The sequence below is a fragment of the Heloderma suspectum genome, chromosome 13, assembly GCF_057233095.1.
Source record: "Heloderma suspectum isolate Gila_16-S chromosome 13, 16-S_ref, whole genome shotgun sequence".
Taxonomy (NCBI): domain Eukaryota; kingdom Metazoa; phylum Chordata; class Lepidosauria; order Squamata; family Helodermatidae; genus Heloderma; species Heloderma suspectum.
The window spans coordinates 2874260-2901790 of NC_139470.1; the positions used below are offsets into that span (position 1 = coordinate 2874260).

Sequence of the window (27531 nt, forward strand, 5' to 3'; positions counted from 1 at the left end):
ATGACTGATGAGACATCACTTGTGTATTCTGTACAAAAAACTGGGCTCGCTGCAGCAGGTCCAATAAAGGGCTGCTACCTACAGAAATGCATAACAAGCTCTGTGCATCTGTGGTGGCTTTTGGAATTGGGTTTCTCTGGGACAGCAATTCTCCTTGGCCCACATACAAGCCATTTCTGACATCGAGTAGGGGTGGGGGAGTTTTAAAAACGTTTTGCAATAAGGCATGGAACGATCTGGTATTCTAAGAAAAGGCAGTGTAGTTTAAGCTGCCTCCTACCATGTATTTGTCTCCAGCCATTAACAGATCTTGAAAACAGCCTTGTACTTATGGAACTCCCTGTCACTGGAGATCTACTGCCTGGCAGCTTGGTCTGTGCTAGCAAGCAGTTAAAACCTTTGTGCTTAGGCAAACGTAATTATTTATTTTAAAAGACTCTTGCTTATATTTTATGATTTGATATTTTTTTAAGCCCAATGCTTATACTGTTTTTATTATTTTATTGTACTCTGCTTCTTGAGAACTTTTTGCTGAAAAGTAAGTATCTTTTTAAATGAACAGATAGATGCATGCATGCAATGGATGGAAAAGCAAAAATGTCTACTTTGGAAAGTTCACCCGCTGCACAGAGGAGTACATGGGATGAGTTTTAGTTTGTTGGTGGACTCCATTTAAAGAACATGTAAACATTTTTAAAATTTTGAAATGTTAAAGACTGCATTATGTTGAACAAGTCAGGCACTAGGACCTATACTTTATTTCTCCTTATCTTGGTTTTGAGAAAGGCCTTTTTGTCCGTTATATCCCTGCATATAATCAGTGTTGTGCCTATTGTAAAACTCAGATTCACCATCTGTATGCTCCCAAGTGACTAGACTTCTGCTAAAAGCCTTATCCCTGTGGGATTAATTGGCAATTTCACACTTAATGATTTTAACTACAATGTGTTACACTGATAAAAGTATAAGAAGACACAAATTACAAGCATTTTTCATGCATGTGGAGGGGAGGGCTGGTCTTGTAAAATGGAGTGCATTTAATTCTAGTTTGTGTGTATTTCAGTTTAGATATCAATCTACAAGATATAAATAGGATTTGGCAACACAAATGGGGAAAATAAAAATGGTACGGTTCATGAAAACGGCATTGAGCATTTGGAGGAAATAAGTTGCTTGTTTATGTTGTTATTTAGTATTATTTTAAGAATACTTGTGCTGTGTCTTGTATTGCCATTTTTAGCTTCTATAGGCCATTTTGGTGTGATGTATGGTCCAATCCTCTCCGTGGATCCTGCAGAACCATCCTCTGCTCTGTTGAAGTTTCCACCTTGGAGTCTACTAGCCAGGTGGAGTGTACCTGGTAACAGAGATGCATGATAAATTATTCCATAATAGAAGTAAAGAAACATTCATCAATTGGGTATGTTGATGTACTTCATCTACTTTCATTTATGTGTAAGAGGAAAGTGAAAGGAGGAGCTTACATCAGTTCCTGATTTGCAAACACGCACAATTGTGTGCCTTAATTACATACACACAACATAGTTTGTATGTCCATTTGGGACTGGGACAATGTGGTGTAAGGCAGAAGGTAAATGGTGCTCTTCTGGTGGACTACTGGCCAATTCCTGGCACCTGCTGGTCGCTGGGATTCTTGCAAACTATGGAGGACTATGGAGGACCTTGGTCTGATCCAGCTGAGCACTTAAATACTTAAGCAAGAGCATAGGCTCAGAATTGCTGCACACAGGTTATGCAGTAACTCTTCAGAGTTCCGAGTCTGCACTCTTGCTTTTTAAATGTATAGTATACCGATGGTGTTTCTGGACGGGTACTTTTATCACACCATCACTTATCACCCTGCCTTATTCACGGAGTGTGACGGGGGTCCAGACATCATTGTATTCTACTCGTAGCCCTCCTGTGTTTTCCCACCGCTTCTTCCGTCTATTTAGTTAATGCATAAATCTATTGAGGAGAAAAAGATGGGATTGCTGCACAAGGCCTTCTCATGGGTAGCTCTAGCCTCCATTTGGAAGCAGCCCTGCAAGTCTAGCAAAAGAAAAAAGGAGACCACGCAAGGCTGAAGTCTGCCTAGCCCTGGTGTTGTAGATGGAGCTGGGCTGGCTCAGCTGTTCAAAGCTCACTGGAAAAGATTTTCCTTCACTTTGGGAAGGTCTCTGTCTCAACTCACCACCTCCTATTGTAGTAAAACATTCAAAGGTTCAAACCTAACACACTTACTTGGGAGAAAATCTCATGAACTCAGCACACACAAACCCCTCAGAGACAAAAGCAAACAATCTAGCCTGGCTAAGAGACTGGTAAGTTTTTGGCACGTAGCAATCAAACGATAGCCTCAAATCTGCAGGGAACTTATTTTATCCAGCTCAAGCCTTGCTTGCTTTGCTCTCATGGTGTGCGAGTAAGCGTACGGGCACCTTTCCCCCTCTTTTTCACCCCCTCGAGAGGGAAATCAATGAAAGGCTTAAAAAGAGCAGGAAAAGGTGTCCCGACTGTAGACATGTATCACCTTAGGGGCAAAACTAATGGGGATAGGGCTGGTTAAAATAGGCACCTCAGAGATTTGGGGCTACTATTTGAATTAGCCCATCATTTACAATGTGCAATATAAGGCCCTGTTTGTTTTGCCCCCATGTGTGGTGTCCACGTCTGAGGAGAGACGCCCAAGAGAGGAATCAATGAAAGACTAAAAAAGACCATGAAAGCGCGTTTCCACACATAATACGGGCACCTCAGGGGCACAGCAAATGGCAGCTCAGGCTGGATAAAATCAGAACGGGAAATTCTGAGCAATGACCACGACTAGCCCCAATTTTCCCACGCACAGTGCAAGGTGTCATTTACTTTGCTCTGGAGGCTTGAGGTGAGGTGCCCTTTCCAGCCTTTTTGCACCCCCCGGGGGGATCAATTAAGGGCTTAAAAAAGAAAACGCAGTTACCGAGCGACTCTGGAGACACCCTTCAGGGGGCAAAGCCAATGGCGGCGGCGGGGGGGCTTAGGCTGGATAAAATTCACCGACAAGGGCTCGTGTGCCTGGTGGCAAATTCTTCCAGGATTATGAGGATAATAATACAGCCTTTATTTTATCCAGCATTTAGTCACCTCATGAGGAGAGTATAGATGAGGGCGTACCAAAAAAAGTGGGGAAAGCATCTCCACACAACGCCTATGGCGAAAGGGGCAGCCAAACCCCAAATACCCCTCCCACCCCCGTGTGTGGGAGGAATATTCGGGTCCCCCCCCGCGTGTGCGCGGGCGGGCGTGCGGGGGAAGGGGCGTTTGGAGCCTGCTTCCCCCGAGTGCGGGCGCTCGAGCTGGCGCCTGGCCCCAGCGTGGGGAGAGGGGCGCTTGGGCCCCCCGAGGGCGGGGAGAGGAGGGCGTGCCGGGGCTTTGGCCCCAAGGGCGTGAGGAGGGGGGCGCCCGGGGACTGCCCCCACGTGTGCGAAGAGGGGGCGCTCGGGGCCCGCCCGCGGGGTGTGGGGGCGCCGGGGGCCGCCGCCCCGCCCCGGCATCCCGCGGAGAAGCCCGGGGGCGCCGGGCGGGCCGCGGGCGGAGCGAGGGCCCCCCGGGCGGCCCTTCGCGCGGCGCTTTCCCGCCGCCCGGGCGAGGCGCGGGCCCTGCGGCGGGCCAAGGGCGGCGCGGCGGGGCGGGGCGGCCCCGGCCGGCCCGCGCCTCCTCGCCATTCCGCGGCGCGGCGAGACGGAGCCGCGCGCCCCGACGGCCCTCGGCAAGCGCCCGCGCCTCGGGCGGGGGCCCGCCGCTGGCCCTGCGCTCGGCGTCCCGGCCGCGCCGCTCCGCGCCGAGGGGCGCACGGGGTCGGGCCGGCCCCGCGCCGCTTGCCGGGGCGCCGCTCTGCCCGCCGGGGCGCGCTGCTCCGCCGCCGCCGCCGCCCGGGGCGCGGCGCTCTGTGGCCAGGGGCGCCGGCGAGCCCCCCCCCCGCCGGCGCGGCCCGTGGCCGGGGAGAGCGCGGCTCGCTGCGGGTCGGGAGCGCCGAGGAAGAGCCCGGGCGGCCCTCCTGCCCCGCGGAGCGCGCGCGAGAGAGTTAGTGCAAGCCCCCCCCGCGCGAACCCTTCCCCCGGCGCGCCCGCCGGCCCCCCGCTTCCGCGCCCGCCGGCTTTCCTTGCGCGCGCGCAGCCTCCTCCCGCGTGCGGGCGCCGGGCCAGAGCGGCGCCCCCCCCCGCACTCTGCTCCCTCGTGCAAATGCCGCGAAGTCCAGAATCGTTTCCTTGCACGGTGCATTTGCGAGCGAGCGAGCGAGCGATCCCGAGCGTTCCGACGGCGGGAAGAAGCCGCTTTTGCGCGCGGGGCAATGGGAAGACTGCACGCTCCTTGAGGGCAGGGACCTCTCTCTCTCTCGCTGGGCTGCCCATGCACGTTTTGGCCGCTATCTGGATCGTGCCTGAGGCTGTTGGTCGCGATTCGACGTCGCCAAAGAGGTGATGCTTGTTTAAATTTTGCGCCGCAATCACGAGACATTTTTTTTTGCACACGCTCCGAGATTTGCATTTCTTTTTTTTTAAAAGTATTTTTTGCGGGGTGGGGGCAAAACAAGCTGCCGGGGTGCGACCCTGGAGCAGAGACGGCCCGAGTCTGCCTGCTCTCCAGGAGGCGTTTCTGGCCAGCCAAAAGGAGCTCCTGATTCGAAGCAAGAGGTGGAAGTTTTCGGAGAGAAAGAGAGAGACCAACATCCGCCCCCCATCTTCTGCCCCCAAATACCAAATCTGAAGGCGGGCGGGGGGGGGGGGCGTGTGCAGATGCATTTGCAGCTGCGCCGCCTCGCCTTGACCCTGCCCTGCAACTGACCCTCCCCAGGCAAGCCCCCTCCCCCGCCCCCGCCCCCGCGCGCATGCTCCAGGCTGGACAGCTCCTGAGAGGGAAATTTAAAAACGGCTTGCTGAGCGAGAGAAAGATTGCAGCCACCTTGCCAGGGAGAACAGCCGAGCTCTCGCTCCCCTTTTGCAGTAGCCGCCGCAGCGACCTTCCTCCACCTCCCACCCAGGTACCAAGTTCCATCCCGCCAGGGTTTGCGTGGCCAGATTTTGTTTCGTTTGCCGGAGTTGTGGGTGTTGTTCCTCGACCAGGGACGTTTGCCTCCGCAAAAACACCCACCCACCAAAGCCTGCAGATGGAGATCCGATCTGCGCGTCTCTGCAAAAGGACGGGGCGCAAGAGCAGTCCTGAGCATGCTTGCTCAGAAGTCAGGAGGCTGACTCTTGAGCAAGAGTGTTTCGGATTGCAGTGGTGGCCGTGGCCTGGGGAGGATTGTGAAAGGTTGGATCCGGCTGATCAGCTTGGTCTCGTCTCCCCTCCCCTCCCCTGGCTCATAATAGGAGGTGCTTTTAAATCGAGGTGGTACTTTGATATAACTTGCCCGAGCGAGCTCCCCCTCCCACCCGTTTCTGTTGCTAAAAGTCTGTCCGTTCCTATCACAGTTTATTATACTGATCTAACTCTTCAGGCTGCGGCTTTGTTGATTTTAAAGCAGTTCTTTAGCTGAAAAATCATAACAACAATTGTATGCTGGCAAGAAACAAACTAGCTATTTCTTTATAAGCAGCATAACTTTGGTTCTTTACATTCCCATTCCAAATAAGTTCACATGGAGAATCCAAAGGGGCTTGCTTCCAACTAAATACACTTTCAGTTTGGGGCATATATTTTAAACAAGGGGAGGATTGCAGTCCTATGCACACTGCCCTGGGAGGAGGTTTACTTCTGAGTAAACATGCAGAGGATCAGGCTGCACAATATTTTAAAACCTGGCACCGATGTGTACCTTCACAGCTGAAACACTTGGAAATTTTTAACACAGCGTGGCCCTATGGATATTGACTCAGAAGTAAGTCCTGTTGAATTTGGTTTTATGCCTGTGTGCATAAAATTGCAACTTGGATGATCCCAAACACATTTACTTAGTGGTGGTATTCTTTTAAATTTCATTTTAGCTTTTGCTTATGAAACAAAATATTTTAAGATATTTTGTAGTCTAATCATTCCTCTATCAAAAAATGTATAAGGTTGGTGACATTTAAACGTCTTAAACAATCTGAAGGGTAGTAATTATTTGCTGAAATGCTGGATAGCTACTTCATATCTGTATCTGTTTTTCCTCCTTTTCATGTAGGAAATGATAGAGAGTGATATTACCTCCATAATGTCTGGCCTCATTAGAAATTCTCCACAAGAGTACAGGTGAGCATTTTTCTCTCTTGGGAAATCTGTGTTGCACACCCAGACATCCTATGAAACATTACTCTGAAAGTGATCTGACCTCTTATATGAAAATCAAGGCTGTTGATAAATATGACATTTTGCTTACATTGCACTTAGTTGCTTTTTCATTCCTGTTTGGTGGAGATTTCTTGCATGTTAGGATTTGTTCACTAACATTCAGGCACCTGCTAGTTTGAGTATAAACTCCTAGTTGTTCCTAATAATTACTTCCCTTACTTTATTTAATTACTGTCACAGACAAGCCATTAATAATTATTTATCTGTTACATTTGCCTTTTGGTGCTTCTGCCAAGGAACTTGGCATGGCATTGTAGCTTAACAGCATCCCTGTGAAGTAGGTTAGGTGAGAGATGTGACCCAGTGGGCTTCATGGCTGATTGGAATTCAAACGCAGGTCTCCCTGCTTCAAATCTAACTAAGACAGTGGCTTTCATAAGGGCTGTGTTCTTGCACACCATAATGTTTGTGGGCCTCTTGAGATTGGCACACAGAGCTCTTGACACAGGATTCCTACCAATAGGCCTGTAGCTTTGGGAATTCTTCCCCTCCACCAAATGCCTTGCATATTCATGTAAATCAGAGATGTTTAACCTTTCTCAGCCAAGGGCTAAATTCAGTCTCCAACACTGCCTTCCAGTTGTGGGCGGGCCTCAAAGCAAAATGGGGTGGGGGTCAGAATACCAGCATATTTTAGCTTAAAGCTCTTGCCGCCAGAAGCTCAACCTTAGGAGAGGCATTTCAACCTTTTAGGCATTTCAACCTGCAAAACAGTAGAGTGTGCAGTTTTACTGCTGATTATTATTATTTATTTACAATGTTTATATGCCCCTCCACATCAAAAGATTTCAGAGCGGTGAACAGCAAATATAAAAGAATAAAACACCATGTTAAAACAATTAAAGCACTTCTAAAAGAAACAAGTTCTGATAAGACCAAATTTAATAAACTGCGGCTGGTCGTTTAAGGAAGTAACGAGATAACAGTGTCTTCAGGAGGCACTGGAAGCAATGTAATGTTGGTGCCTGCCTGACCTCCAGAGGCAGGGAGTTCCACAGGAAGGGGGCCACCACACCGAAGGCTCTTTTCCTGGTGGACTCCAATTGAGCTAGGGTTAATTTTGCATTGTGCTGTTTTATTGCTTTTTTTTAATGCCGTTGCATTTTGAGTTCACTGCTTTGATACCTCTGTGGAAAGTGGTATATAAATTTGAGTAATAAATAAAACAAAATAAAAGCTGGGAAACCACCAAAGGATAGGTGGTCAGGGAAGTTGGTAAGGCCAGGGGAAGGCAATGTGACCATCTGGGAAATCCTGGAGGGTGGGATTGAGATCCCGGGTGGGCTGGATTTGGCCCACGTGCCTGTGGTTATGCACCCCTGATGTCAATGGAAGCCAAAACACATGCACATTCTTTGTGTACAACACAGCTGGGGCATATCTGGCCCGCCCAATGTTGTCAGACTGCAGTTCCTATCAGCCCCAGTCAGCATAGCCAATGGTGAGGAATGATTGTGGGAGTTGTAGTCAAACGTCATCTGGAGGCTACTGCGTCAGGCGCAATCCTATGCAAGTTTAGACAGAAAAAAGTCCTGTCTGGGGAATGCTGGGAGTTGTGGGACTTTTTTCTGTCTAAACTTGCATAGGATTGGGCCCTTAGGTACTCACATGCAGGGCATGAAGGTGATGTCCAACTCCTGTCATTTGTCCTCAGCATCTGGTACCCAGAGGTATACTACTTCTGAACATGGAAGTTCAGCTTAGCTATCTTGGTTTTCTTGGATGAAACTGGTTACATGGATCTTTTCCAATGTGCCTTCAGACCTATACCAGGAACTAGACTGGGAGAATGCATCCCAGTGGGTTCTGTTACAACTTATCAATGGCATTCCATACCACTGACAGTGGTGTCTTTCTGGGAGACTTGGGGGCACCAGTTTGCAGTGGTCCCCTCTGGTCAATGGCAGGGGTGGGGAACATTTGGCCCCCAGATGTTGTTTGCAGCCCTCACCATGGCCTGTGCTGACGAGGGCTGGCTGCAGTTGCAGTCCAGCGGTATCTGGAGAGCCACGCATTCCTGACCCCTGGCCTATGGGGTTCCTCAGGGTGCTATGCTGCCCCTGTGCGTTTTAGTATTTATATGAGGCGGCTGGGGAGCTTCTCTGGAGTTTGGGGGCTGGCTCTCATCACTCTGCTGACGTGGTGTGAAAAAATGCTGCCTTTTGTCTCTCCTGAGGCTGCCGCCAAACAGCTTCATTGGATGACCCCAAATTCAAGTATTAGGAAAGGGGTAGAAAATGCTTCCTTTCTCCATAGTGTTCCTAGTTTCAAAACTGTCATGACTACTCACATGGGCAGACCCTAGCAGAGCAGTCCAAAGGTGGGTGGAGGGGAGCAGCCATGGTGTAGCTTCCAGGGGAGTCAACTAGGCCAGCTCCAGGGCTGGAGTAGTTTCTGTACTGCTTTGGGGGAGGGGGCTGTCAGGGAAACGGGAGGGTGTTGGATCCATAGGGCCCTCCTCAGTCCAGCCCCAACATGTTCCTTTCCCTCCAGTGCTGGATCACCAATGGTAGGGGAGGTTTTCACTGCTGCAATGAGGTAGCTTTCAGGGCCAGACCTTCCTCTTTGCAGGCAGAGAGAGAGGTCAGCGGTATCCTAAGGTCCCTGAGGACACGCCCCCCCGGATCATAGGATTGCTCTCTGAGTTGCCTTAAAAAAAAAAAAAAAGTTAATGCACCATACTATTTGCAATAGGCGGCACAGTAACCACAATGCATGGTTTTAAGTAATATATGTAGAAGCTAAGTCATACTCCTTTATACAGCATCCCAAAAAATCTGTTGGTAACTGCAAAATAATAATTCCCTTGCTAAGCTTTGAGTTAAGCCAAGTTACATCTTATCATATGATACGAAGTTCCAGGCAATTAATTTTCATAGGGTGATTGACTCACCAGCACTTTAAAAAACAAAGAAAACTTTTGTTTGTGAAGAGTGGGCGACCATTGAGCTCCCCTCCTCCTCAACTGGAGGCTATTTCTACACTTCCCTGGGCAGGTATTCTTTTTAGAGACTCTTTCTATTCACACTGCAAACATTGCCCTCCACCCTCTCGCTGCTCCACAAGTGACTTGTTATACTCTCTGAGGCTGCTATGAGAAAAGGTTTGTGAAACCTTATTTTGTTCTTTAGTCCTGGTGGGCTGCAGTGACATATCCTAATATTTGTAAAGAAGGGATTCCATTGCTAAATGAAGGCTGTAGGTAATCTGAACACGTCTAAATATTGTAGATTTTGGAAGAATATAGAGCACTTGAAAATATATATGGTTTTGGAGTGGGTAGGATAATTTGTAATTCATAGCAGAAGGGAAATGAATACCATTTTAGGTCATAGATACAACCCTTCCACTGATTTAGATGGAACTTAATTCTAAGTAGGCATGTTGAAGATTATATTTTAGTCAATGCAGAATTTCAGGCAGACTTGAAAATCACATCTGTTATTACATAAACATTATTTTTCTACAGACAGAACCTGCTTCTGTTTTATTCTTTTCTTTAAAAAAATAATGCTGTAATTTATCATTGCAAATATGTTTTCTACACTGAATTGCATGACCTCATTTAAAAGCGGTAAAATTGTATAAAAATCTAGACGGTACCCCCGAAGTTCATGGTAGCATTTGTTCTACTTCATGAGAAAACACTTTGGATTATGTAAAAGAAAATCTTTCAGACTGACTGATTTTAAGAAGAGAATAGACCTGTCAAATTCTATCAGGTCTGTTTACTCTCTTGCTGTCACCACAGTCCAAGACTGGAAGCTGTGGTCCTGAGTTCTCCATGGGGGGGCACGAAGGCTCCACAAAATGGGAAATGTCCCCCAATTAGCAAGTGGGAGGCTGGAATTGTGCTGAGAATACTCCTCTGTCTCCCTCAGTAGGTTTCTATTGGGCAGTGGTATTTGGAAGAGACCTGATTTCCAAGTTAGTATTAAAAAAAAAAAAACCTGAAAAAGAAGAGAGAGAGAGAGAGAGAGGGAGAGAGAAGGGAGCAGATCTGAAAGACAGATCTAGAAGGGAATCAAATTCTCTGACCATCAAACCTTTACACAGAAAAAGCATTCTGTTGCTTGGTTTGTCAGATTCAGAATGCTGCAATGTTTTAACTTTTAAAGAAACGGCTATGTCCATATGACATGCATCTGCCCCGATCCAGCAGAGGAGATCTTTCATGATTTTTATGTGGCTGGGAATGCGTATCCCATCTAGAGAGACTAGTCCATCGACTTAGAAGTCCCATTGATTTCAGTGGCACATTTTTCTAAGTGAGCACATGTTTGCATGCATTTCTCCCCACCCCCCACAGTATGCAGATTCAGGGGTGTTGTGTTGTGTTGTGCTGTGTGTGGTGGTCTTGCTTTCCACACTTCTGTTTGGGTGCTAAGGTGCCAAATGGATCTCATGGGAGTTTCCCTACAGACATACCTTAAAGGATTTGGAGCCTCCCTCCATGCTTGAGGTCTTGCTTGGCCAATGTCTGGCAGGTTAGAAGTATGGGCGGACCAGGGATTAAGAGGCTGAGTGTACGTCCCACGATGCTTTAGCAAGAGTCCACTTCAGTTAATCTCCTTAAGGGGTGGGCTGTAAGGTGAGAAAATGGAGTGATTTTCAAACAGGCTTTGTAATAGAATGAAGTATTGTAATCCACAAATGGTGCACAAGGCCACGCTAGTGTGCTGCGAGATAAAATACATCCATAAAGAAGGCTCCTGCGTAAGGTCATGGTACTCATCTGCCAAGGAGGTTATTCAGCTGCAACTCAGCATGAGCCACTGCTCAGGCTTGCTTCACCGGGACAGGTAATTGTGCTGCACCTCTGTCTCAGGTGTGACCAGACCCTTCAGTACTCCCAGTGCAGCAAAATGACCTCTTAGACATGACTAGCTGCATCTCTGCATGAGTGACTGCGTAAGTATATAAAGCAGGAGGCAGGTCATCCTTAACAGACAGAGGGAGAGGGAGTCCAGTTTTAATTCAGGAAAAAACTGCACCTGAACTATCAAGTTTGGGAAACAGTTTTTCTACGTATCTGTGAACTTATCCTTCATATTTTTAAAGTAATTTCAATTTCGGTGGAACAAGCCTTAAATTTGTATTGAGTGGAAACACTCTGGGAGGAAGGAATAAAGCCGCCTGCAGTTTCTGTTTCAGCTGCACAGTACGAGGGGATCTGCTCCAGCTTACGTGACCATAGGAAACAAACATGAAATCTGACATAGAAAAGGACAGTTAGCATCCAACCCGGTGGGATTTTCTGTTTGTGTGTAAAGCTTCGGCTGCTGACCTGATGCAGGCATGAAACACCCACCTCTGAAATTTAGATGGAGGACATAAGAATAATGCAGGGATTGGTACACAGTCCTAGGGCAGAAGCTCAGAGACCCAGGCATTCTAAAGGAGAAGTGCACAGAAATACACACACACCGCCCCCCTGTGTTTCTTGACACAGCCCCTTACAGTGTATCGAGGGATTTTTTGCCCACCAAGTAGGGAAGATCTGTGTGGGGAAATAGAAACATGAGGCAGCCTCATACGGAGTTAGACTGTTGGTCCGAGGAGCCAGTGCTCCTACTGTGGCTGGTCACGGCTCTCCAAGAGCTCAGACAGGGGACTTTCCCAGTCCTGCTACTTGTTGAGATCCCTCACCTGGAGGTGAAGAAATTGAATATGGGACCTTCTGCAGGCTAAGCAAGAAGGTGTGGGCCCGAGGTGTGGGCCTCCCCAGCATGTGGACGTCCATCTAGTGGTGGCTGTTGGTTTGGTTCAGCTGTGCACTGGCACTGTGCCAAGGAGATCACTCTCTCAAGTCCTAGGGGAAGGGACGTGGCTGCTGCTTGCAGGACTTGCTTCTGCAAGCACCTTCCAAGTCGGGTGCCTGCTCTGCTGGCTTCGCTTCCGCTTCTCGTTCCCCATGTAGGGAACTGTGAGTGAAGGCAACGGGGCGGATTCCCCTTCACCTCTTCTCCATACCCCCGGTAGCCTCCATGCCAGGGGGCAAGGCTTGGGGAGGGGCCTGCAGAAGTTGCTCAACTCCCCGCCGGCTGGATTGGGAACTTGGGCAGGCTGGATTAGCTCGTGGGTTGAAGGTTCCCCACTCTTGTCTTAAGAGGAGAATATGAGGTTTCTCTCTCTTGAACAGCTGCCTGATTGTGAATTGTGAGGGCCTCCCCCTTTCCCTCACGATTGTATTCGAAACCTTTTTTCAGGATGGATTTTAAAAGGCTAGAAAAAGGTTGACTGTTTTCTCTTTTTTTAGCAAACGCATTTCTATACAGGCTGCCTATTTGATGGCTTGGGTAAACATCAGCTCATTTTCTGAGAGCAAGAGAAAACAATTAAAAGCATCCAGGGATGCAGTCACAGAAACTTCTCACCTAACCCCTGCCCATACCTCTGTTCTGGCTGGAGTGTAGGATGTAAAGCAAGAGAAATTTGGGGATGGTAATACTACCAGACTTTGCCATAAAGCAACCTGCATGCTTGTTTTGATGAATAGCCACGTCTCTCCTGTGGGCTGGGATGGATAACAGCATTTTGCATAAGGAGTCTGCTTAGTACTCTGTTTCCTGGCTTGGAGCATCTGTAGGCGAGAGAGAAGATCAATTGTTTTTAGTAGCGGCTTACCCTATTGTTGTTGTTGTTGTTATATTTCTTGGCTGCCTTTCAGGGCAGAAGCCCGACCAAGGCAGCTTATAGCAAGAAGACACATAGAACCATTAAGATATTAAGGGTGCAGTCCTATGAGATCCACCCTGGATACTTGTAAGCCTCTGAACTCGGAGGCTTGTGGGTATCCAGTGCAGAGCAGGAGAAACGTTGCGCCTCCCACTTTGCATTTTAGCTAGCAGAGGCTTCGGCAAGGAGGAAGGAAGGTGGCTGGGGATGGCTCGTATCCCCATGTCCCCTGTCTCTTCCACCCTTCTACAAGCTCACACTTGTGAACTTGTAGTGGCCGCCAGTACGGTTCTCTCTGCCCCAGCTGCAAGGGGGTGGGGCAAAGGACGGGGAGCTTGGACTCCTGGTTCTGTGGTCAGAGCATTGTCTCCTGCCTCGGATCCAGGAATCCAAAATATCCTATGTCCCCCAGATGCTGTCTAGGGGCCATAAGATTGTTTTCCCCAAGCAATACACACAATAAAAACAGTAATAAAAAACAACAATAGAAACAGTAATAAAAAACAATGATAAAACCAGCAACAGCAGCAAGAACAGCAATCATATGGGAGAAGGCCAAGGTAAAATACTATGTTTTCAAGGCCTTCTTAAAAGCCTGCAGTGATGGAGCAGGCTGGAGCCTTCTGACGGGGAGAGCAAGGGGGGCAGCTCAAAGGCTGGGTGGGGAGAGGAGTTGGAGCATCCAGTGACGGCCGCTTTTGCCTTCTGGAATCTTTGTTGGTTGAAAGCTCTTTGCCTGCAAGCCAGGAGCATGGAGCCGCTTTCAGCTGGATGGCCAGATTCAGTTTTGGAGAAGCTCTCGGGGGTCACATTCCAGTGGTGGGTGGGGATGAGGGTGAAAGGGGCGGGGCTCAGAATTCCAGCATAGTGTCGCTTAAAGCTCTTACTGCCCTAACTAAGCCTTGGGAGAGGCATTTCACCCTTTTAGAATGGGGGGAAACTGCACCAAAGCCAGAAAGGGGGTGGGAGAAAAGGGTTGGGGGCAGGGGAAAAGATGTGACCCTCTGGGGAACTCCAGAGCTCCTGACTGGAACACCTGGAAGGCTGGATTTGGCTCCCAGGCCTGAGGTTCCCCAGCTGTAAACAGCTAAAGCAGCCAAAACTACGCATCACACAGCAGTAGCAAAATGTGCTAGCTAGCGCTGGTGCTTTGACCGGTGATTGAACATCCAGCTTGGATGTGGAAGACCCGCATTCGTAACGAAAGTTCATTAGGTGGCTTCAGGCCTCTGCCTATTCTAAACCTGCTAATAGGGTTGTCTTTGTGAGGGCCAAATGAGAAACTGATCTGCTGTAATCCCGTGTGAGACAGGCAGAAACGGGAAGTAAACAACACAAATCACTGGGGGTGGAAATCAGAGCCACCTAAGAACATCAGAAGAGCCTTGATGCTGGATCAGACCCATCGAGTCCAGCATTCTGTTCACACAGGCGCCATCCAGCTGTCGGCCAGCAACCCACAAGCAGGACACGGGTGCAGCAGCACCCTCCCGTCCATGTTCCCAGCAACTGATGTACAGAGACAGTCTCCCTCTGATACTGGAGGTAGCATAGAGCCATCAGGACTAGTAGCCATTGGTAGCCTTCTCCTCCTCCAGGAATGCGTCTAAAAGCCATCCATATTGGTGGCCATCACTACGTCTTGTGGCAGCGCCCTCCATCGTTTAACTCTACACTGTATGAAGAAGCCCTTCCTTTTCTCTGTCCTGAATCTCCCACCAATTAGCTTCATAAGATGACCCCATTGGGTTCTAGTATTATGAGAGAGGGAGAAACATGTCTCCCTCTCCATTTTCTGCACACCGGGCATCATTTTGTACACCTCTATCATGTCTCCCCATACTCACTTTTTTTCCAAGCTAAACAATCCCAGCTGCTGTAACCTACCCTCATAGGGGAGTTGCGCCAGCCCCTTGATCAGATACTGAAAAATGCAACAGCATTTTTATTATTTGCCTTTTGGAAAACATACACACACAATTCCCAGAATTCCTCAGGGAAATTTTACAAAGCAGTCTTCCCCAACCTGGTCTACAACTCCTAGATTCCCCCAACCAGCTATGCTAGGAATTGTAGTCCAGCACATCTGGAGTGAGCCAGGTTGGGGAAGGCTGTTACAGGGAATACTAGTCCAAAACATACGTTGTTTTCAGGGAGTTTTTGGAGAAACTGACATCTCTGTTCCAGGCAATCAACTTGGGAGGTGTTGGTTAGCAAAGTGAGCTGAGATGTCTTTTTATTTAACAGTATGACACTAATTCAAACTGGGAGTCTATTCTTTCAGGCTGAAAAAGACAAAGAACAAACACCCCAAACAGCCCCCAAACCAAAACACCCCCCAAACAAACCACAAGTGTGTGTTTTCCAAGTTGACGATCCCATGTCCCGCTATCTCTGTGTCTAAGCCTTCTCTTCATATGTGTCTGTTGTCCTGTGCAAAGTATTACTGCCTTTTGATGTAATGATGCCAAGGCATTTTGTACTTTGAAGTGGGACATACAGTTTTTTCTTATCATTTGTGAGCATCTCATATTTCAGGCTTCCAGCACTAAAAGGGCCCCATAGGCGGATAGGAGAAAAGGTGCTGTTTTAGCAAAAAAAAGACCAGGCAGGACCTGTCTAGCCAGAGCTAACATAAAAGAGCTTGTGGTCGAGACAAAATAAATGGAGAAAGGACATGGGGTGCAAATCAGGCTTCAACTGTGCTCCCATCTTGAAGGTGCTGAATTAAGGATGGGAGGCATGTGGTCGAGTCAGTTCCTGACAGGAGGCGTGTGCTGTGGGGTTTTGACCCTCCCCGCCCACATGACCCCATTTCGTTTGTTGTGGAGGGCTGAGTTTCCTGCCAGGGCTGCAGTAGATGAGGAGCGCCAGATGGCACGGGTTGAGTGTCTACCATCATTCAGCCAGATTAATGGGAAGTTTGTAAAAAGGGGAAGAGGGGCGGGAGGAGAAAACAATTAAGCAAGGATCCCAAAAACAAAGGGCAGCCACGTGCCACCAGCCAACAGTCGCGGGCGACACAATGGCTTATCGGCTTACAATGCGCAGGGCCAACTGTTTCAAACGGCATGGGCTGTCCTCAGTTTTTGAACCATTTGATGCTCGTGTTTACTTACAGCCTGGCCAATGGCTGAGCAGGAAGAGTGGTCACCTGATGTTCTTTTCCAGGCACGGAACTCGACTGGCCCCACAAAATAACTGAAGAGTTGTAACCATGGCAATGTCAATTATTGCACTATAAATACATTAAATTAAGGTGGTGGGGGGGAAGAAAGCAGTGGACTAGGAGAAAGGTTGCAATGGGGCAAATTTCTAGCCAGGATGCCAGCTTGGTTTCTTGCAGAATGGCCATTGCCCTTGCAGCTTTCAAAGCCTTAAAAACAACAACAAAGAACAGATTACATTTTGCTTTAAATGGGGCAGAGGAAAATAGTTTAAGGGAGTTTGATAACAAAGTGAGAAGGTTGAAGACAAACCACTGTGCAACAGGCCAGTCTTGGCAGCCCAGCTGATACAAAGCCACATTATTAAACCTGTGTAAAATGCAAAGAGAGCATCACCAAACACCAACTTTATTTTAAGTCTTGGCTTAGTACCTTGCGCTAATGCTGTACATATGTATCAGAAAGCACATCGCAGGTGTGGGGGTTCTTTTTTAGGTACCTGGGAAATTTTAGAAGCACAGTCTGCAAAAAGTGAATGCTGCTGCAGTACTATGCTTTTTCTGCATCATGGGGAAGGTTTTCCCCTCGCTACTCAAAGGTGATATGTATTTTTATTAATTTACTTGGGAGTGAAATAACTATGAGCGTTTTATGAATTAGGACACACATTCAGCAACAATTGATGTTGCGACTGCTGACACACAGCAGCAGCCTGTGTCCCATGTGACTAGCACAGACGATCACATCTTTTAAGTTCTCTGCTAAAAAGTCATTATTTCCTCTGCAGACTCCTGGCTTCCGACCCCTCACAGTTGAGTGAGGATGACCTCCCTGGTGACTTACAGTCCCTGTCATGGCTGACATCCGTTGATGTCCCTCGGTTGCAACAGATGGCCAGTGAAAGAATGGATTTTGGCATCAACTCCCAGAATGGTGTTCTGCAGCAGCCTGGTAGGTTATTCACCGGGATCATAACCAACTGTTTTCTGTTTTCGGCAGCACCTCTCCTCTTTCATCAACTTCTGTCTTTCTTTTTTCTATAATGCTAAAAAGGATGTGTGTCTGTCTGTCCGCATAATATTTCTGTGATCATGAAACCCAGACACTTGAAACGTGGCATGTGTACTAAGGGGACCGTAGAGGTGGGCACCCGAGGATTATTTGGTTGTTAATGTTAATTAATTTAAATCTGTCTCTGTGTTGGAAGCCCGCAGCATCATCTTCAGTCAGTAGATGGCAGACTTCCCTAACCGACGCATAGCTTTGTAGTCAATACAGCTTGAAGCCAGGGAGATTAGTAGGCGGAGGGACAGAGTTAGACTGCGGCCCCAGCCCACCTGCTGTGGGGCAGCCCCCCTCAAGGGCGGACCGTCCCTCAGCAGGCTGTAGTAATGCACTGTGGCAGGGGCAGTGCCTAGGGGTGCCAGTGGCTGTGGCTTCACTCAGAGGAGCTGGTACAACGTGTCCAGCTCTGACAGCTTTGTAACTTTGCTTGAAGGCTTTGTTGCATCAAACAAAGGGCTCTTCCAACCCACACGAAGCCAGGTATGTGCGCTAGTAGTTTATATAATATTTGTGCACTACTAAATGTAGTTCAGTCTGTTTGCTCCAGCTCTGTGTTGCTATACGTAGAGGCCTCCTGACCAAGGGGTTATTAAAGAAGACAATAACCAAAAACCACAGAAGAGCTGTATTTGCTTTGGCTTGGTAAATACTAGTGGGGGAGTTCTTACGCATGCACAGTCCACGTACAGGCCAAACAACAATACAACTTTATAACTCGATCATGTGTGTGTGTTTTTGGCAAACAGGCTCCATGCCAGGAAGTATGCATGCTCCCGGAGCTCCTGGCCCCATGATCCACATACAAGCCAGCCTGCCTCAAAGTATTCTGGGGCTGAACACCATTTCGGCACATGGGACAAACGTAAGAATGTGCTTCCTTTCCCATTCATTGCCCAAAAGAAAGCCTCTGACATTGCAACTGATGCTTCTGTTTCTCTTCTTTTGTCACCAGATAAGCCAGTATGTGGCCAGGGGGCCACTGTCTCCTAGTCTGCAGCCACGGCAAGCCCCTCTCTTCCCTCCGCCACCCCGCCACGCGCAGGAGGTGTTCGCCATCTCGCGCAACGCACAACAGGTACCTCTTTCTGCTTGACAGATTGTCCATCAAGGTAATAGCAGCACCTTACAGGGCCAGAAAGCAGTTTTCTGCCATGGTTTGTCAAAGCTGAGGTCAGGAGGGCCAAAGTCGATCTGTTCTGAGTTTGTATATGTATTTGAATGTATATTAGAACATTTTAGCAGAACCAGTGGAGAGTCCATTTAGTTTGGATATGTGAAACTCGGCTTCAAATCCAGAACTTACCCCTGTGCCTGAAACTTCAGGGGCAGAGGGAGAGATGAAGCATTTTAAGAGACAGTCTTCCAGCAGTTGCCCTACCTGCTTCGAGCTGGCGTTGCAAAAGCACACCCCAGCGAGACAAGTGCTGGGTCACCGAGTTGCTCCCCCATACCAAGAAGGTGGTCAGCCTATAATCCAGGATGAGAAACCTGTGGCCCTCCAGATGTTGGTTTACACCTCCCATTATTCCTGACCATGGGCCCGTGCTAACTGGGGTTGATAAGAGTTGGAATCCATCCATATCAGGAGGGCCACAGGTTCAGTCCCTGCCTTTATCCCTCCCTTTCCTTGAGTGGCTTGAAAGTAGGCAGACTTTGATGTAGAGGCACTTGCTAGTTCCAAAACCTCTCTGGGAATATGGCAGGGGAAGGTATAGTGGTGATGTCACAGACATAGGCCAGTCAGTACTTATTCCTCCAGTTTATGCTGAACCATGTCCCAGCAGAACATTTTCCCCAACACACACACACACACACACACACACACTGCATTCTCTAGTAGAAGCAACACTTTGGTGTTAGCTGAAAAAAATGGTCAGATATGACATCCCATCTCAGGTGTCTGTTTTCTTTTGTACATGTAATGTTACAAGTTGCATTTGTGTATTGCTGTCATACGTCCTTCCCCACCCTCCACTTGTTTTGAAGAAAAAAGCTCTTCTCGCTCTCTCTTTGAGGGGGGGGAGAGTTGATGCTCTCCCCCCGTCTCCTTCTCCCTCCCTCCCTCCCTCCCTCGGTTCGGTATGCAGTGCTCTCCAGCGGCAATATACAGTACATCTTATGGGACGCAGCCCCCGTATTCTCAGCCCCGCCTGGCTCCTCATGCTGCCCAGGAACTGCATGCCAGACATTATCCTAAGCCAATCTACTCCTACAGGTGAGCGGGGCTTGTGGCTTCTTTTTTTTAAACAGGACCCAGCGTGGTTAATGGCTATCTGATCAAATATTTAGCACTTTGTCAATTTTTAAATGTTCTTCTTAGAAAAGCTGAACCGAAAACAGAAGAGTTGGCAGAAATGGACTGCCTCAAATACTAGCTAATCAGTGCTGCTTACAGCCCTGGTCTGAGAAGGTGGGAGGTGGCTTTGATTTCCTCATGATTTGATCTGGGAGAGAAGGTTGCTTTCACTACTCAGATTATGCATGCCAGAATGCAGCCTTTTTTTTTGCTCTTTTGCTCGCTTGTACACAAAAAGTAACATTCTGGCCAAGGCCAACAGAGATTTGTGGTTCTGTTCATATGGGGACCGATGTTTGCGTGTTAAAAAGAAGGATGAAATCTTTTGACCTTATAGACATGTGTGCTCCTAACATCGTTTGAAACAAAGGTTAGGAAAGGTTATATCCCACAATTTACAACTGAAGTGAGTCACTTTCTTGTCAGCCTCATTTCTTCATCTGTAAAATGGCATCATGAATGAAATAAGGATTGTGAAAGCACTGGAGAAATGCAAAATACTCTTAAAAATTTAGACAATAACAGGAGCTAATGATTGTAAGTGGGGGAGGGGAGTCTCTTGGCACGGGGGCGGGCGGGGGGGTACTGTGTCATACGTTACTTATATGGGTAGAGACTGCTCTGAAGAACCCTAAAAGGAGTGGGCATTTTGTGCCAGCAACTGGAAGGAAAAGAATGTGACCTCCACTTCTTACTTCTTACAGCTGCTTGATTGCCATGGCACTGAAGAACAGCAAAACAGGCAGCCTGCCAGTTAGCGAGATCTACAGCTTCATGAAGGAGCACTTCCCCTATTTCAAGGTGAGGTGGGCTTGGCAAAAGTCTCACTTATATCAGAAAGGAGGCACAGGTGGGGGACTCTTTTACCTGCCCTTTACGCCACACTAAGCCCTCTGCTGCTCCAGTCATAGTACACATCCCCATTTTTACCAATAAACCAAACTGTACTTGCTTTGGCAATGCGTATACTAAAATGGGAACTATCAGATAAGATTAGCATGATGCCTGTGCAAGGATGACATGAAGATTTGTGAGCCAATTCATATTTGTGAGGCATGCAGAAGGCCGTACGTCCAATCTGCAGTGTCTCCAATTTAAAGGATCTGATAGTAGCAGGGAGGGATGTCGGAGGAATCCGTTTGGGGTGTGGAGCTCTATGAGCTTTCCTTGGTTCGGCCCCCTGGACTTCAGTCTGTTTTCCACTGCGGAGCCCAACTTGGTCTGCAGTGAGTCAGTTTGTGGATTTTTCATGTTTTTCCGTTTGCACAAATTACGGCTGAATTTTGCGCAAATTTCAGCTGCAGTTTGCACAAATCTCTATGTGAAAATTGTGGCTCAACACAAAAAAATACGTAAAAAGTTCCTGGAGTTCGGGGAAAACCCTGCAACTCGGCCTGCAAATGCAAACTGGCCTGCAAATGCAAACATACCACAGAACACCATCGAGCCAAAAAAAGAAACAGATTTCTCAGCGACGGATATTCCTGGCAGCAGGTTATGGGAAAGATTGCTCTCTCCCTGCCTGAGACTCCGGTGGGCTGCCTCCCACCTGGGTACTTCCAGACAAGGCTTTTATTGTGCAGTTGCACTGCCTCATTCATGGAATTTTATGGGGGGCCCAGATGACAGCGTCTTCAACTTATAGCGCTCCTGTACTTTCCCACTGCTTCTCCTGTCTTTTTTTCTCACCAGAATTTGTTGTTGTTGAGGAAGAAAAGATGGAATAGCTGCACAAAGCCTTTCCATTGTTAGCACTAGGAGGCATCTGCCTGGAAGCACCCAAACCCTAGACCAGGGTTTTCTCAAACTTTCTACCCCCGGGGCCCTCTTGAGAGAGGTGAAAATGACTGAGACCAGTACTGCAGGAGCAGAGCAAGTCAAAACCAGTGACAGATGGAGGCGGAGTTTGACATAATCAGCTGGCAATTGCTGTTATAGTTTTATATTGATATCTACTCCCACTTTGAAAATGGCTAAATTCTCTGCCACAGCTATTTCCATATACTTTAGCAGGGAGTTCCGTAGTTCAGTTTTCCTCAAGTGAAGTACACACATCAGCTCTGGAGGTATCATGGCAGAATTTGCTGATCCAGAAGCTCTAAGAACAGAAGACTTTTATATTTTTTTTCTCCTCTCGCCTCATGCCCCTCAAAGTATTCTTACTCATCTCTTGTCATTCCTCCTCCTTAACTTGTACCTTAACTTGTCCACAGTTGCCAGTTTGAGAAATGCTAATCTAGACAAATACTGTGACCTGGTATAAGGTGGCATCTGATTTTCCTAGATTGTGTGAGCCAAAGAAATTTATGCTTAACCCTTATATCTCATTTATACCTAAGTGCAGATTTTTTATTTGGGGCCACCACGTAGGGCCAGTTTTTGTTTTGTAGAAATATAGTTACATCATTGAAATGTATGTTGATATTTTGCCCTAGCGCGGGCATGCATGTGCACACGCGCGCGCGCGCACACACACGCACACACACACACACTGAACAAGGCTGATGGTTCAAATCGAAGCCTTTAAAACAAACATTTACTCTAAAAAGTGTTCTCCCTGCATTTTATAGACGGCGCCTGATGGCTGGAAGAATTCTGTCCGCCACAACCTGTCCCTAAATAAATGCTTTGAGAAGGTGGAGAATAAGATGAGTGGCACCTCCCGTAAAGGCTGCCTGTGGGCACTCAACCCCACCAAAATAGACAAGATGGAGGAAGAAATGCAGAAGTGGAAACGGAAAGATCTGGCTGCCATTCACAGGAGCATGGCAAATCCAGGTAAGCCAGGAGCCACTGGTACAGATTCCTAAGGTGCCCCCTGTTACATTTCTCCAGCAAGGAGATACTACAAAGTTTGGACCCTGCAGCACCCTATTCCATAGAAGCAGAAACGGGATAGGCATGGAGGCACGTACGCTCTATACTTACACATGCTGTGTCTTCTTTTTTTAAAGCAGGGAAAACGCAGTATTATTTCTGAAAGCAAAAGAAAACCGTTTCCATGTGTTTTTGTGGTGTTCCACTATAGCACAGTGCCACCTAGTGGTTATGTAGCTGAAAAGCAGGAAAGGAATCCCTTTTCATGTAGTGCTCGGACCTCAATTCTGTGACAAAACCGAAAGTAAATGCAGCGGATTAACAGCCTCATATAAAAAAGCCCGAAAAGGTTGAAATCCTTCTCCTAAGGCTTAGATACAGGCAGTAAGAGCTTTAAGCTAAAATATGCTGTCATTTTGGCACTGCTCCCTTTTGCCTTTGACCTCGTCCACCACTGGAATGTGTCCCCAGAGATTCTCCAATATGGAATTCCCTGCTCTAACCACTATACCACCCTGGCTCTCGTGCATGGCTTTCAAAAACCCCCAAGGACAACTTAATAAAATATGTAATTATTTTTATGTCTTAAGTAACAGCTTTTTGTGTAACCACGCTTTATATTTAAATCTGGAGACAGATATTTAAAAGAGAATTAAATCCTCTCTCAAATCACTTTCATTTCCCATACATTTCTCTTGTTCCAATAGTGAACCTGGGTTTGCAGTTTTATTAAACCCTCTAAAAGCTTGCAAAACCTCTTTGACTAGACGAGAACCTGGAATGAGTCTGCACTTCACAAGCAGTGATCCCTTTTTTAAACCACTCTCCACTCTGAAAAACCTCAATACCATATATATATAGCATTATTCTTAGTGCTGTGGCTGGATAGACATTTGTATATTTTCTTGGAACTGCGTGGGGCTTAACTCAGCCTTGGAAAGCCAGGCATACATAGATGCCTGTTCCCTCTTGCAGAGGAGCTGGACAAACTTATCACAGACCGACCCGAGAACTGCAGGAGGCCGAGCAAACAGGGGGAGGCCGACGCGTCCACGCTGAGCCACATGGCGGCTGCCCAAGGCCGCATGCCGCAGCCCGTCATGACGCTCTCCCTGCAGTCCATCCCGCTCCATCACCAGATCCAGACGCAGGCATGCCTGACCCCAGACTCGCCGGCTCCTGCACAGACCCCTCCGCTGCACGCCCTGCGCACGGCTAACCACAGCCCCTTCCCTCAGCATTCGATGAGCCGGGGCCCGGATTTCCTCAGCGTGATGACGTTGGATATGAGCACAGAGGTCGATGCTCTCGACCCCAGCATCATGGACTTTGCACTGCAAGGTAAGGGCTGGCGGAAGGGCGGTAGCAGCCACATTACACAAAAACAGCTCAGCTGTGCAGGGCGGGGCAGAGCAACCTGTATGAGGACCTCTGGGCGGTGGAGTGGGGCGGAACTTGGTGGCAGTGGCAGCGACAGGGCACCCATGGGGTAAAGGCTTTCTGGGGCTGCAGGGTGCGCACCCTTGATTTATATTAAGCTCTACTGAACACAGGATTAGGGATAAACAGGCTGATTCAAAACTTTTTTTTTTAACATGAAACTGCTAGCGGGAATAGTCATCTGCTCAGAATGTTGCTGTTATCACCATTCTTATTACAAAGGTAACATATGGGAAGAGATGAAGGATGAGAGCTTCAGCCTGGAGACTTTGGGAGCCTTCAGCAACTCCCCTATTCCACTCTCCGATTGCGACCTCGCCCCATCTGGCCTCACCCCAGTCTCTAGTGGCAGCAGCCACCCCTTTCCAGACGTACAAGTGACAGGCCTCTACACGACCTATACCACGCTGGACACCGTATCGTCCACACAGCACCTAAGTGCCCAAGGGAACAAGCCCATCGCCCTGCTCTGAAAGGCACTTAACCCTGTTTTTGGCCTTGTGAGTGCCAGTTTTTTCGAGGTGCGACTTTGATCATGCAAAAATCTTCAAAACGGGGCGGACAGGAGGTGTGAACATGTCACCTTCCTGCTCCTTCTTCAACCACTTCAAGCAAGAGATTTTGGTGAGATGCCATTGCATAGTCTTGAGGACACTAAATTAAAGGACCTGAGTAGCCATCTAAAAACTAGTAGAATATTTTGTGAGAAAACTTCCAAGGCGTGGTTTTAAAAACAACGGGAAAACCTAATGTGAAAGAACAACCTTGGGCACATACCTGATTTTGCTACCGACTTTGTAGAAGAAGGTGCAGTTTGCTGCTTCATCAGAACCTAGGCCAGAGGTCCAAGTTTCGCTTTCACCTTTGCGCCCCCGCCTCGTGCTTGCAACCACTGACTTTGTACTGGCAAATCCAGGGCTGGCGTGTCTTGTGTGATGCGGTTGCTGTTCCAGCTGTGCACGTGGGTCATCTTGAACTCCTAGACGGGACCTGGGCAGCCTCTGCACACGTTGCACGTTGTGAGCGCGCTGGAGCCCCCGCACGTGCCAGTCGATCAGGGCAGCTGACCCATTTTTAATCGTTTCCTTTAATTTATTAATTTTATAGGCAGGGCAGTCTTCAAGATAGCAAAATCAGAAAGGACTAGAAGGCGGCAATCAAAGAACTGGCTGGCTGAAATCAAGATGCGAAATTCAGCCCTCCATCCACTGCTGCTTGGTAGGGTTGTTGTGTCATCAGTGACAGTCAAAGCCACAACTGGAAAAATTCTTTCATCAAGAATCTGGACTTCAGGCCTAGGAAAGCTGTGTCCTCTTGGCTCCCTCCATGATTCTAGGCCCTGTGGGTAGTTCTGCCTCACTCCGCCTTTCCCCAGTTCCATGTCTCCACTCATTGCTTTGATTTTCAGGCCACTGCCTGCTCTTTTCCACTTCCTTTGGTGAACCTGTCCCTTCATCAGCCCCTCTCTCACTTCCCTCCTACTCTTAAGCATTGTGAAATATCTCCAGAAACCCTTCATGTCTCAGTTGCTTATCTCCTCTGCCCTTTCTTCAAGCCATATTCTCCACCTACCTTTCTTTCAAGTTCCTCTTTCTCAGCCCATTGCCTACTCTGCATCCTTTGTTTATCCTCTTTGCCACAGAACTCCTCCTCCCTTAAGTTCCCTACCTCTCGGGTCATCTTCCCAGGCCTCAGCCATCCCTTATGGGAGGTTTTCGTCCCAGCCAAACTGATGTTCACTTCCCTCACAGAAGCTGGATAGCAAATTGTGGCTCCCTGCACAACTGAACGCTCCAGGCCTTTAGACCAGCTCTGCCAATCAGCTGCAGAGGCATCAACACCACAAGAGCAATTAAAAGGGATGTTTTCATATCAAGGGAGGAAGGAAGCCTGTGATCCAGGATGGATAATGAACTATTCATTATGCTGAATAGAATATTAGGATTAACTGGCTTGTTTTAGACTTTTTAAACAAAAGCGAAAGAATTTAGGATTGATATTCTAGGTGTGTGTAGGGTGTTTCTTAATTTTTGTGCTAGGCAGTATTACTGTTTGTAAATTTTATTTATAATTTATTTTTATGAAGAAAAAAAGGAATTGTATATTCAGCACTGACTTTTGTTAAAACATTACATTAACTTTTTAAAAACTTTATTTAATTATTCCAAACCACAGCAAAATATTGTGAATCAATAGTACGCTTGGGACCTTTATTTTAAACCTGATCTTTAAAAGAAGCACTTTGGATACTTAGAGATAGCATTTTCTGTGAGAGACCAAATATTGTTTTACATGTTCAACCGATGGGCCTTTTCTACAATTGACACAAAAGTATCTTTTTTGCAACTCAGTCCTATTGCATGTTTACTTTGATATACTGTATGTCACAAAGTGTTCGAAGGGGTTTACTTCCAAGTAAGCAAGCACAGGATTGCAGCCCTTGTTTACAATAAAATCAAATAAAGATTAAAATGACCACCGAACAGGAGAAACTGCAAAATGAACTTAAGATTTTAAAACTTACAGTGTAGTGTTTAGGCTATTTGGTGCCAATATAACTTTGATGTAATATTCTTTTTAAAATAATGTGTTACTAAGCACTGTGATTGGATAGAATGTTTATATTTTCTTTGGTTTTCACAGAATGGTACCTACTTGAATTTGGAAGAAAACTTTTGCTCTACATTATGACTAAGAATATATTGATGGGGAAATTTCCTTTGTGGGCAGGTTGTTTATCCAGTCCTCATTCAGAGATGGTATGTCAGGGCAGATATTTCAGGATAACAGTCCCAGTCTAAACAGATTTCCAGGGCGATTCAACTACCTTGCTGGATGTCATTAGGACTGGATTTTTTTTGACAGAAATAACAAATTTGCTATTGTTTACACAATGTAAGCTGAAGTTGAAAGGCAACGAATAATTACTGGAACTTTTCATCCTTCCTCCTGGCCTGAAAAAGACAACCCATCATGTAAACTTTACATGATGATAGTTGATTATCTTTCAACTTCAGGATAGGATTAGTCAAAGTATATGGGTATTTAATGAGAAATAAGTCTTCCCAAAGTCTTAATGGGGCTGACCCCAAGGAAGTGTGCACAGACAGTCCAGATCGTACAAACAAAAGCAGAAGTTACTGTGAGTTTGGGGTTGTTAGCCAATGGATATATACCTTTTATGTCTCAATAAAATAAGAGCTGTGTGGTTTTGGTGACGCCTTCATATTGGGTGACAGTCACAGGTTGTCTATCAGAAACCTGTTTCACAGAAATTGCCCAGTTCTTCTGTTCTTAAAAATTTGCAACCCCCCACCCCAATCAACCAAAACACTCCCAACACCACCAAACACCACACACATTGTTATAATGGTTTATGGGAATATGTCAACCTAAAACCAGAATGGTGCCCAATAACAGAAATGTACCCTTTAAGGAAGCCACCCTTGGAAAATGTAACGTCAATTCTGATGCTTTGATGCAACATATCATCCAAGAATGTTTTGCTGTTGGTTTTTTATGGAAATAAATCACAATAAAAATGGATTAATGCTAGAGACGCTGCTAAAAGATGAGCGCATGAATAGCAATTCACATCTTGGAAGGCGGTGTGTCTGTGTGTTGATCTGAGAACTGCTTCACTGGGGAAGAAATGAAGAGGAAACAGCTTTATCGCAATGAATGAATGTAGTCAGAACTGTTCAGAGAATTAAAAGATCTGTTTCACAAGTCTCCAAAGACAAAAGGAATGTG

The 27531-nt window shown here is 47.2% G+C and overlaps 1 protein-coding gene, 1 long non-coding RNA gene and 1 other non-coding gene across 3 annotated transcripts; 2 read left to right on the plus strand and 1 right to left on the minus strand.

The window, feature by feature from the left end:
- Window positions 1–505: 505 nt before the first annotated feature.
- Window positions 506–24985, minus strand: LOC146335906 (uncharacterized). Its single transcript, XR_014785782.1, has 5 exons — window positions 24556–24985; window positions 22450–22497; window positions 12791–12898; window positions 10744–10899; window positions 506–1357 (listed from the first exon to the last, which is right to left on the minus strand). It is a non-coding gene; the product is annotated as an uncharacterized LOC146335906 (long non-coding RNA).
- On the plus strand, window positions 16954–25853 carry FOXN4 (forkhead box N4). The gene is made up of 8 exons (XM_084820177.1): window positions 16954–17111; window positions 17972–18087; window positions 18178–18300; window positions 19313–19440; window positions 20226–20322; window positions 22092–22299; window positions 23314–23679; window positions 24001–25853. The coding sequence occupies exons 1-8, from the start codon at window positions 17051–17053 to the stop codon at window positions 24249–24251; spliced, it is 1350 nt and encodes a 449-aa protein (XP_084676303.1). The 5' UTR covers window positions 16954–17050; the 3' UTR covers window positions 24252–25853.
- LOC146335908 (U6 spliceosomal RNA) lies at window positions 20466–20571 on the plus strand. The gene has a single exon (XR_014785834.1). It is a non-coding gene; the product is annotated as a U6 spliceosomal RNA (small nuclear RNA).
- Window positions 25854–27531: the final 1678 nt, after the last annotated feature.

Coding starts and splice junctions, on each gene's coding strand:
- FOXN4 (XM_084820177.1), top strand. CDS start 17,051: ATGGCCAGTGAAAGAATGGATTTTGGCATCAACTCCCAGAATGGTGTT. Junction 17,112..17,971: donor TGGTGTTCTGCAGCAGCCTG/GTAGGTTATTCA, acceptor TTTGGCAAACAG/GCTCCATGCCAGGAAGTATG. Junction 22,300..23,313: donor CAGGAGCATGGCAAATCCAG/GTAAGCCAGGAG, acceptor TCCCTCTTGCAG/AGGAGCTGGACAAACTTATC.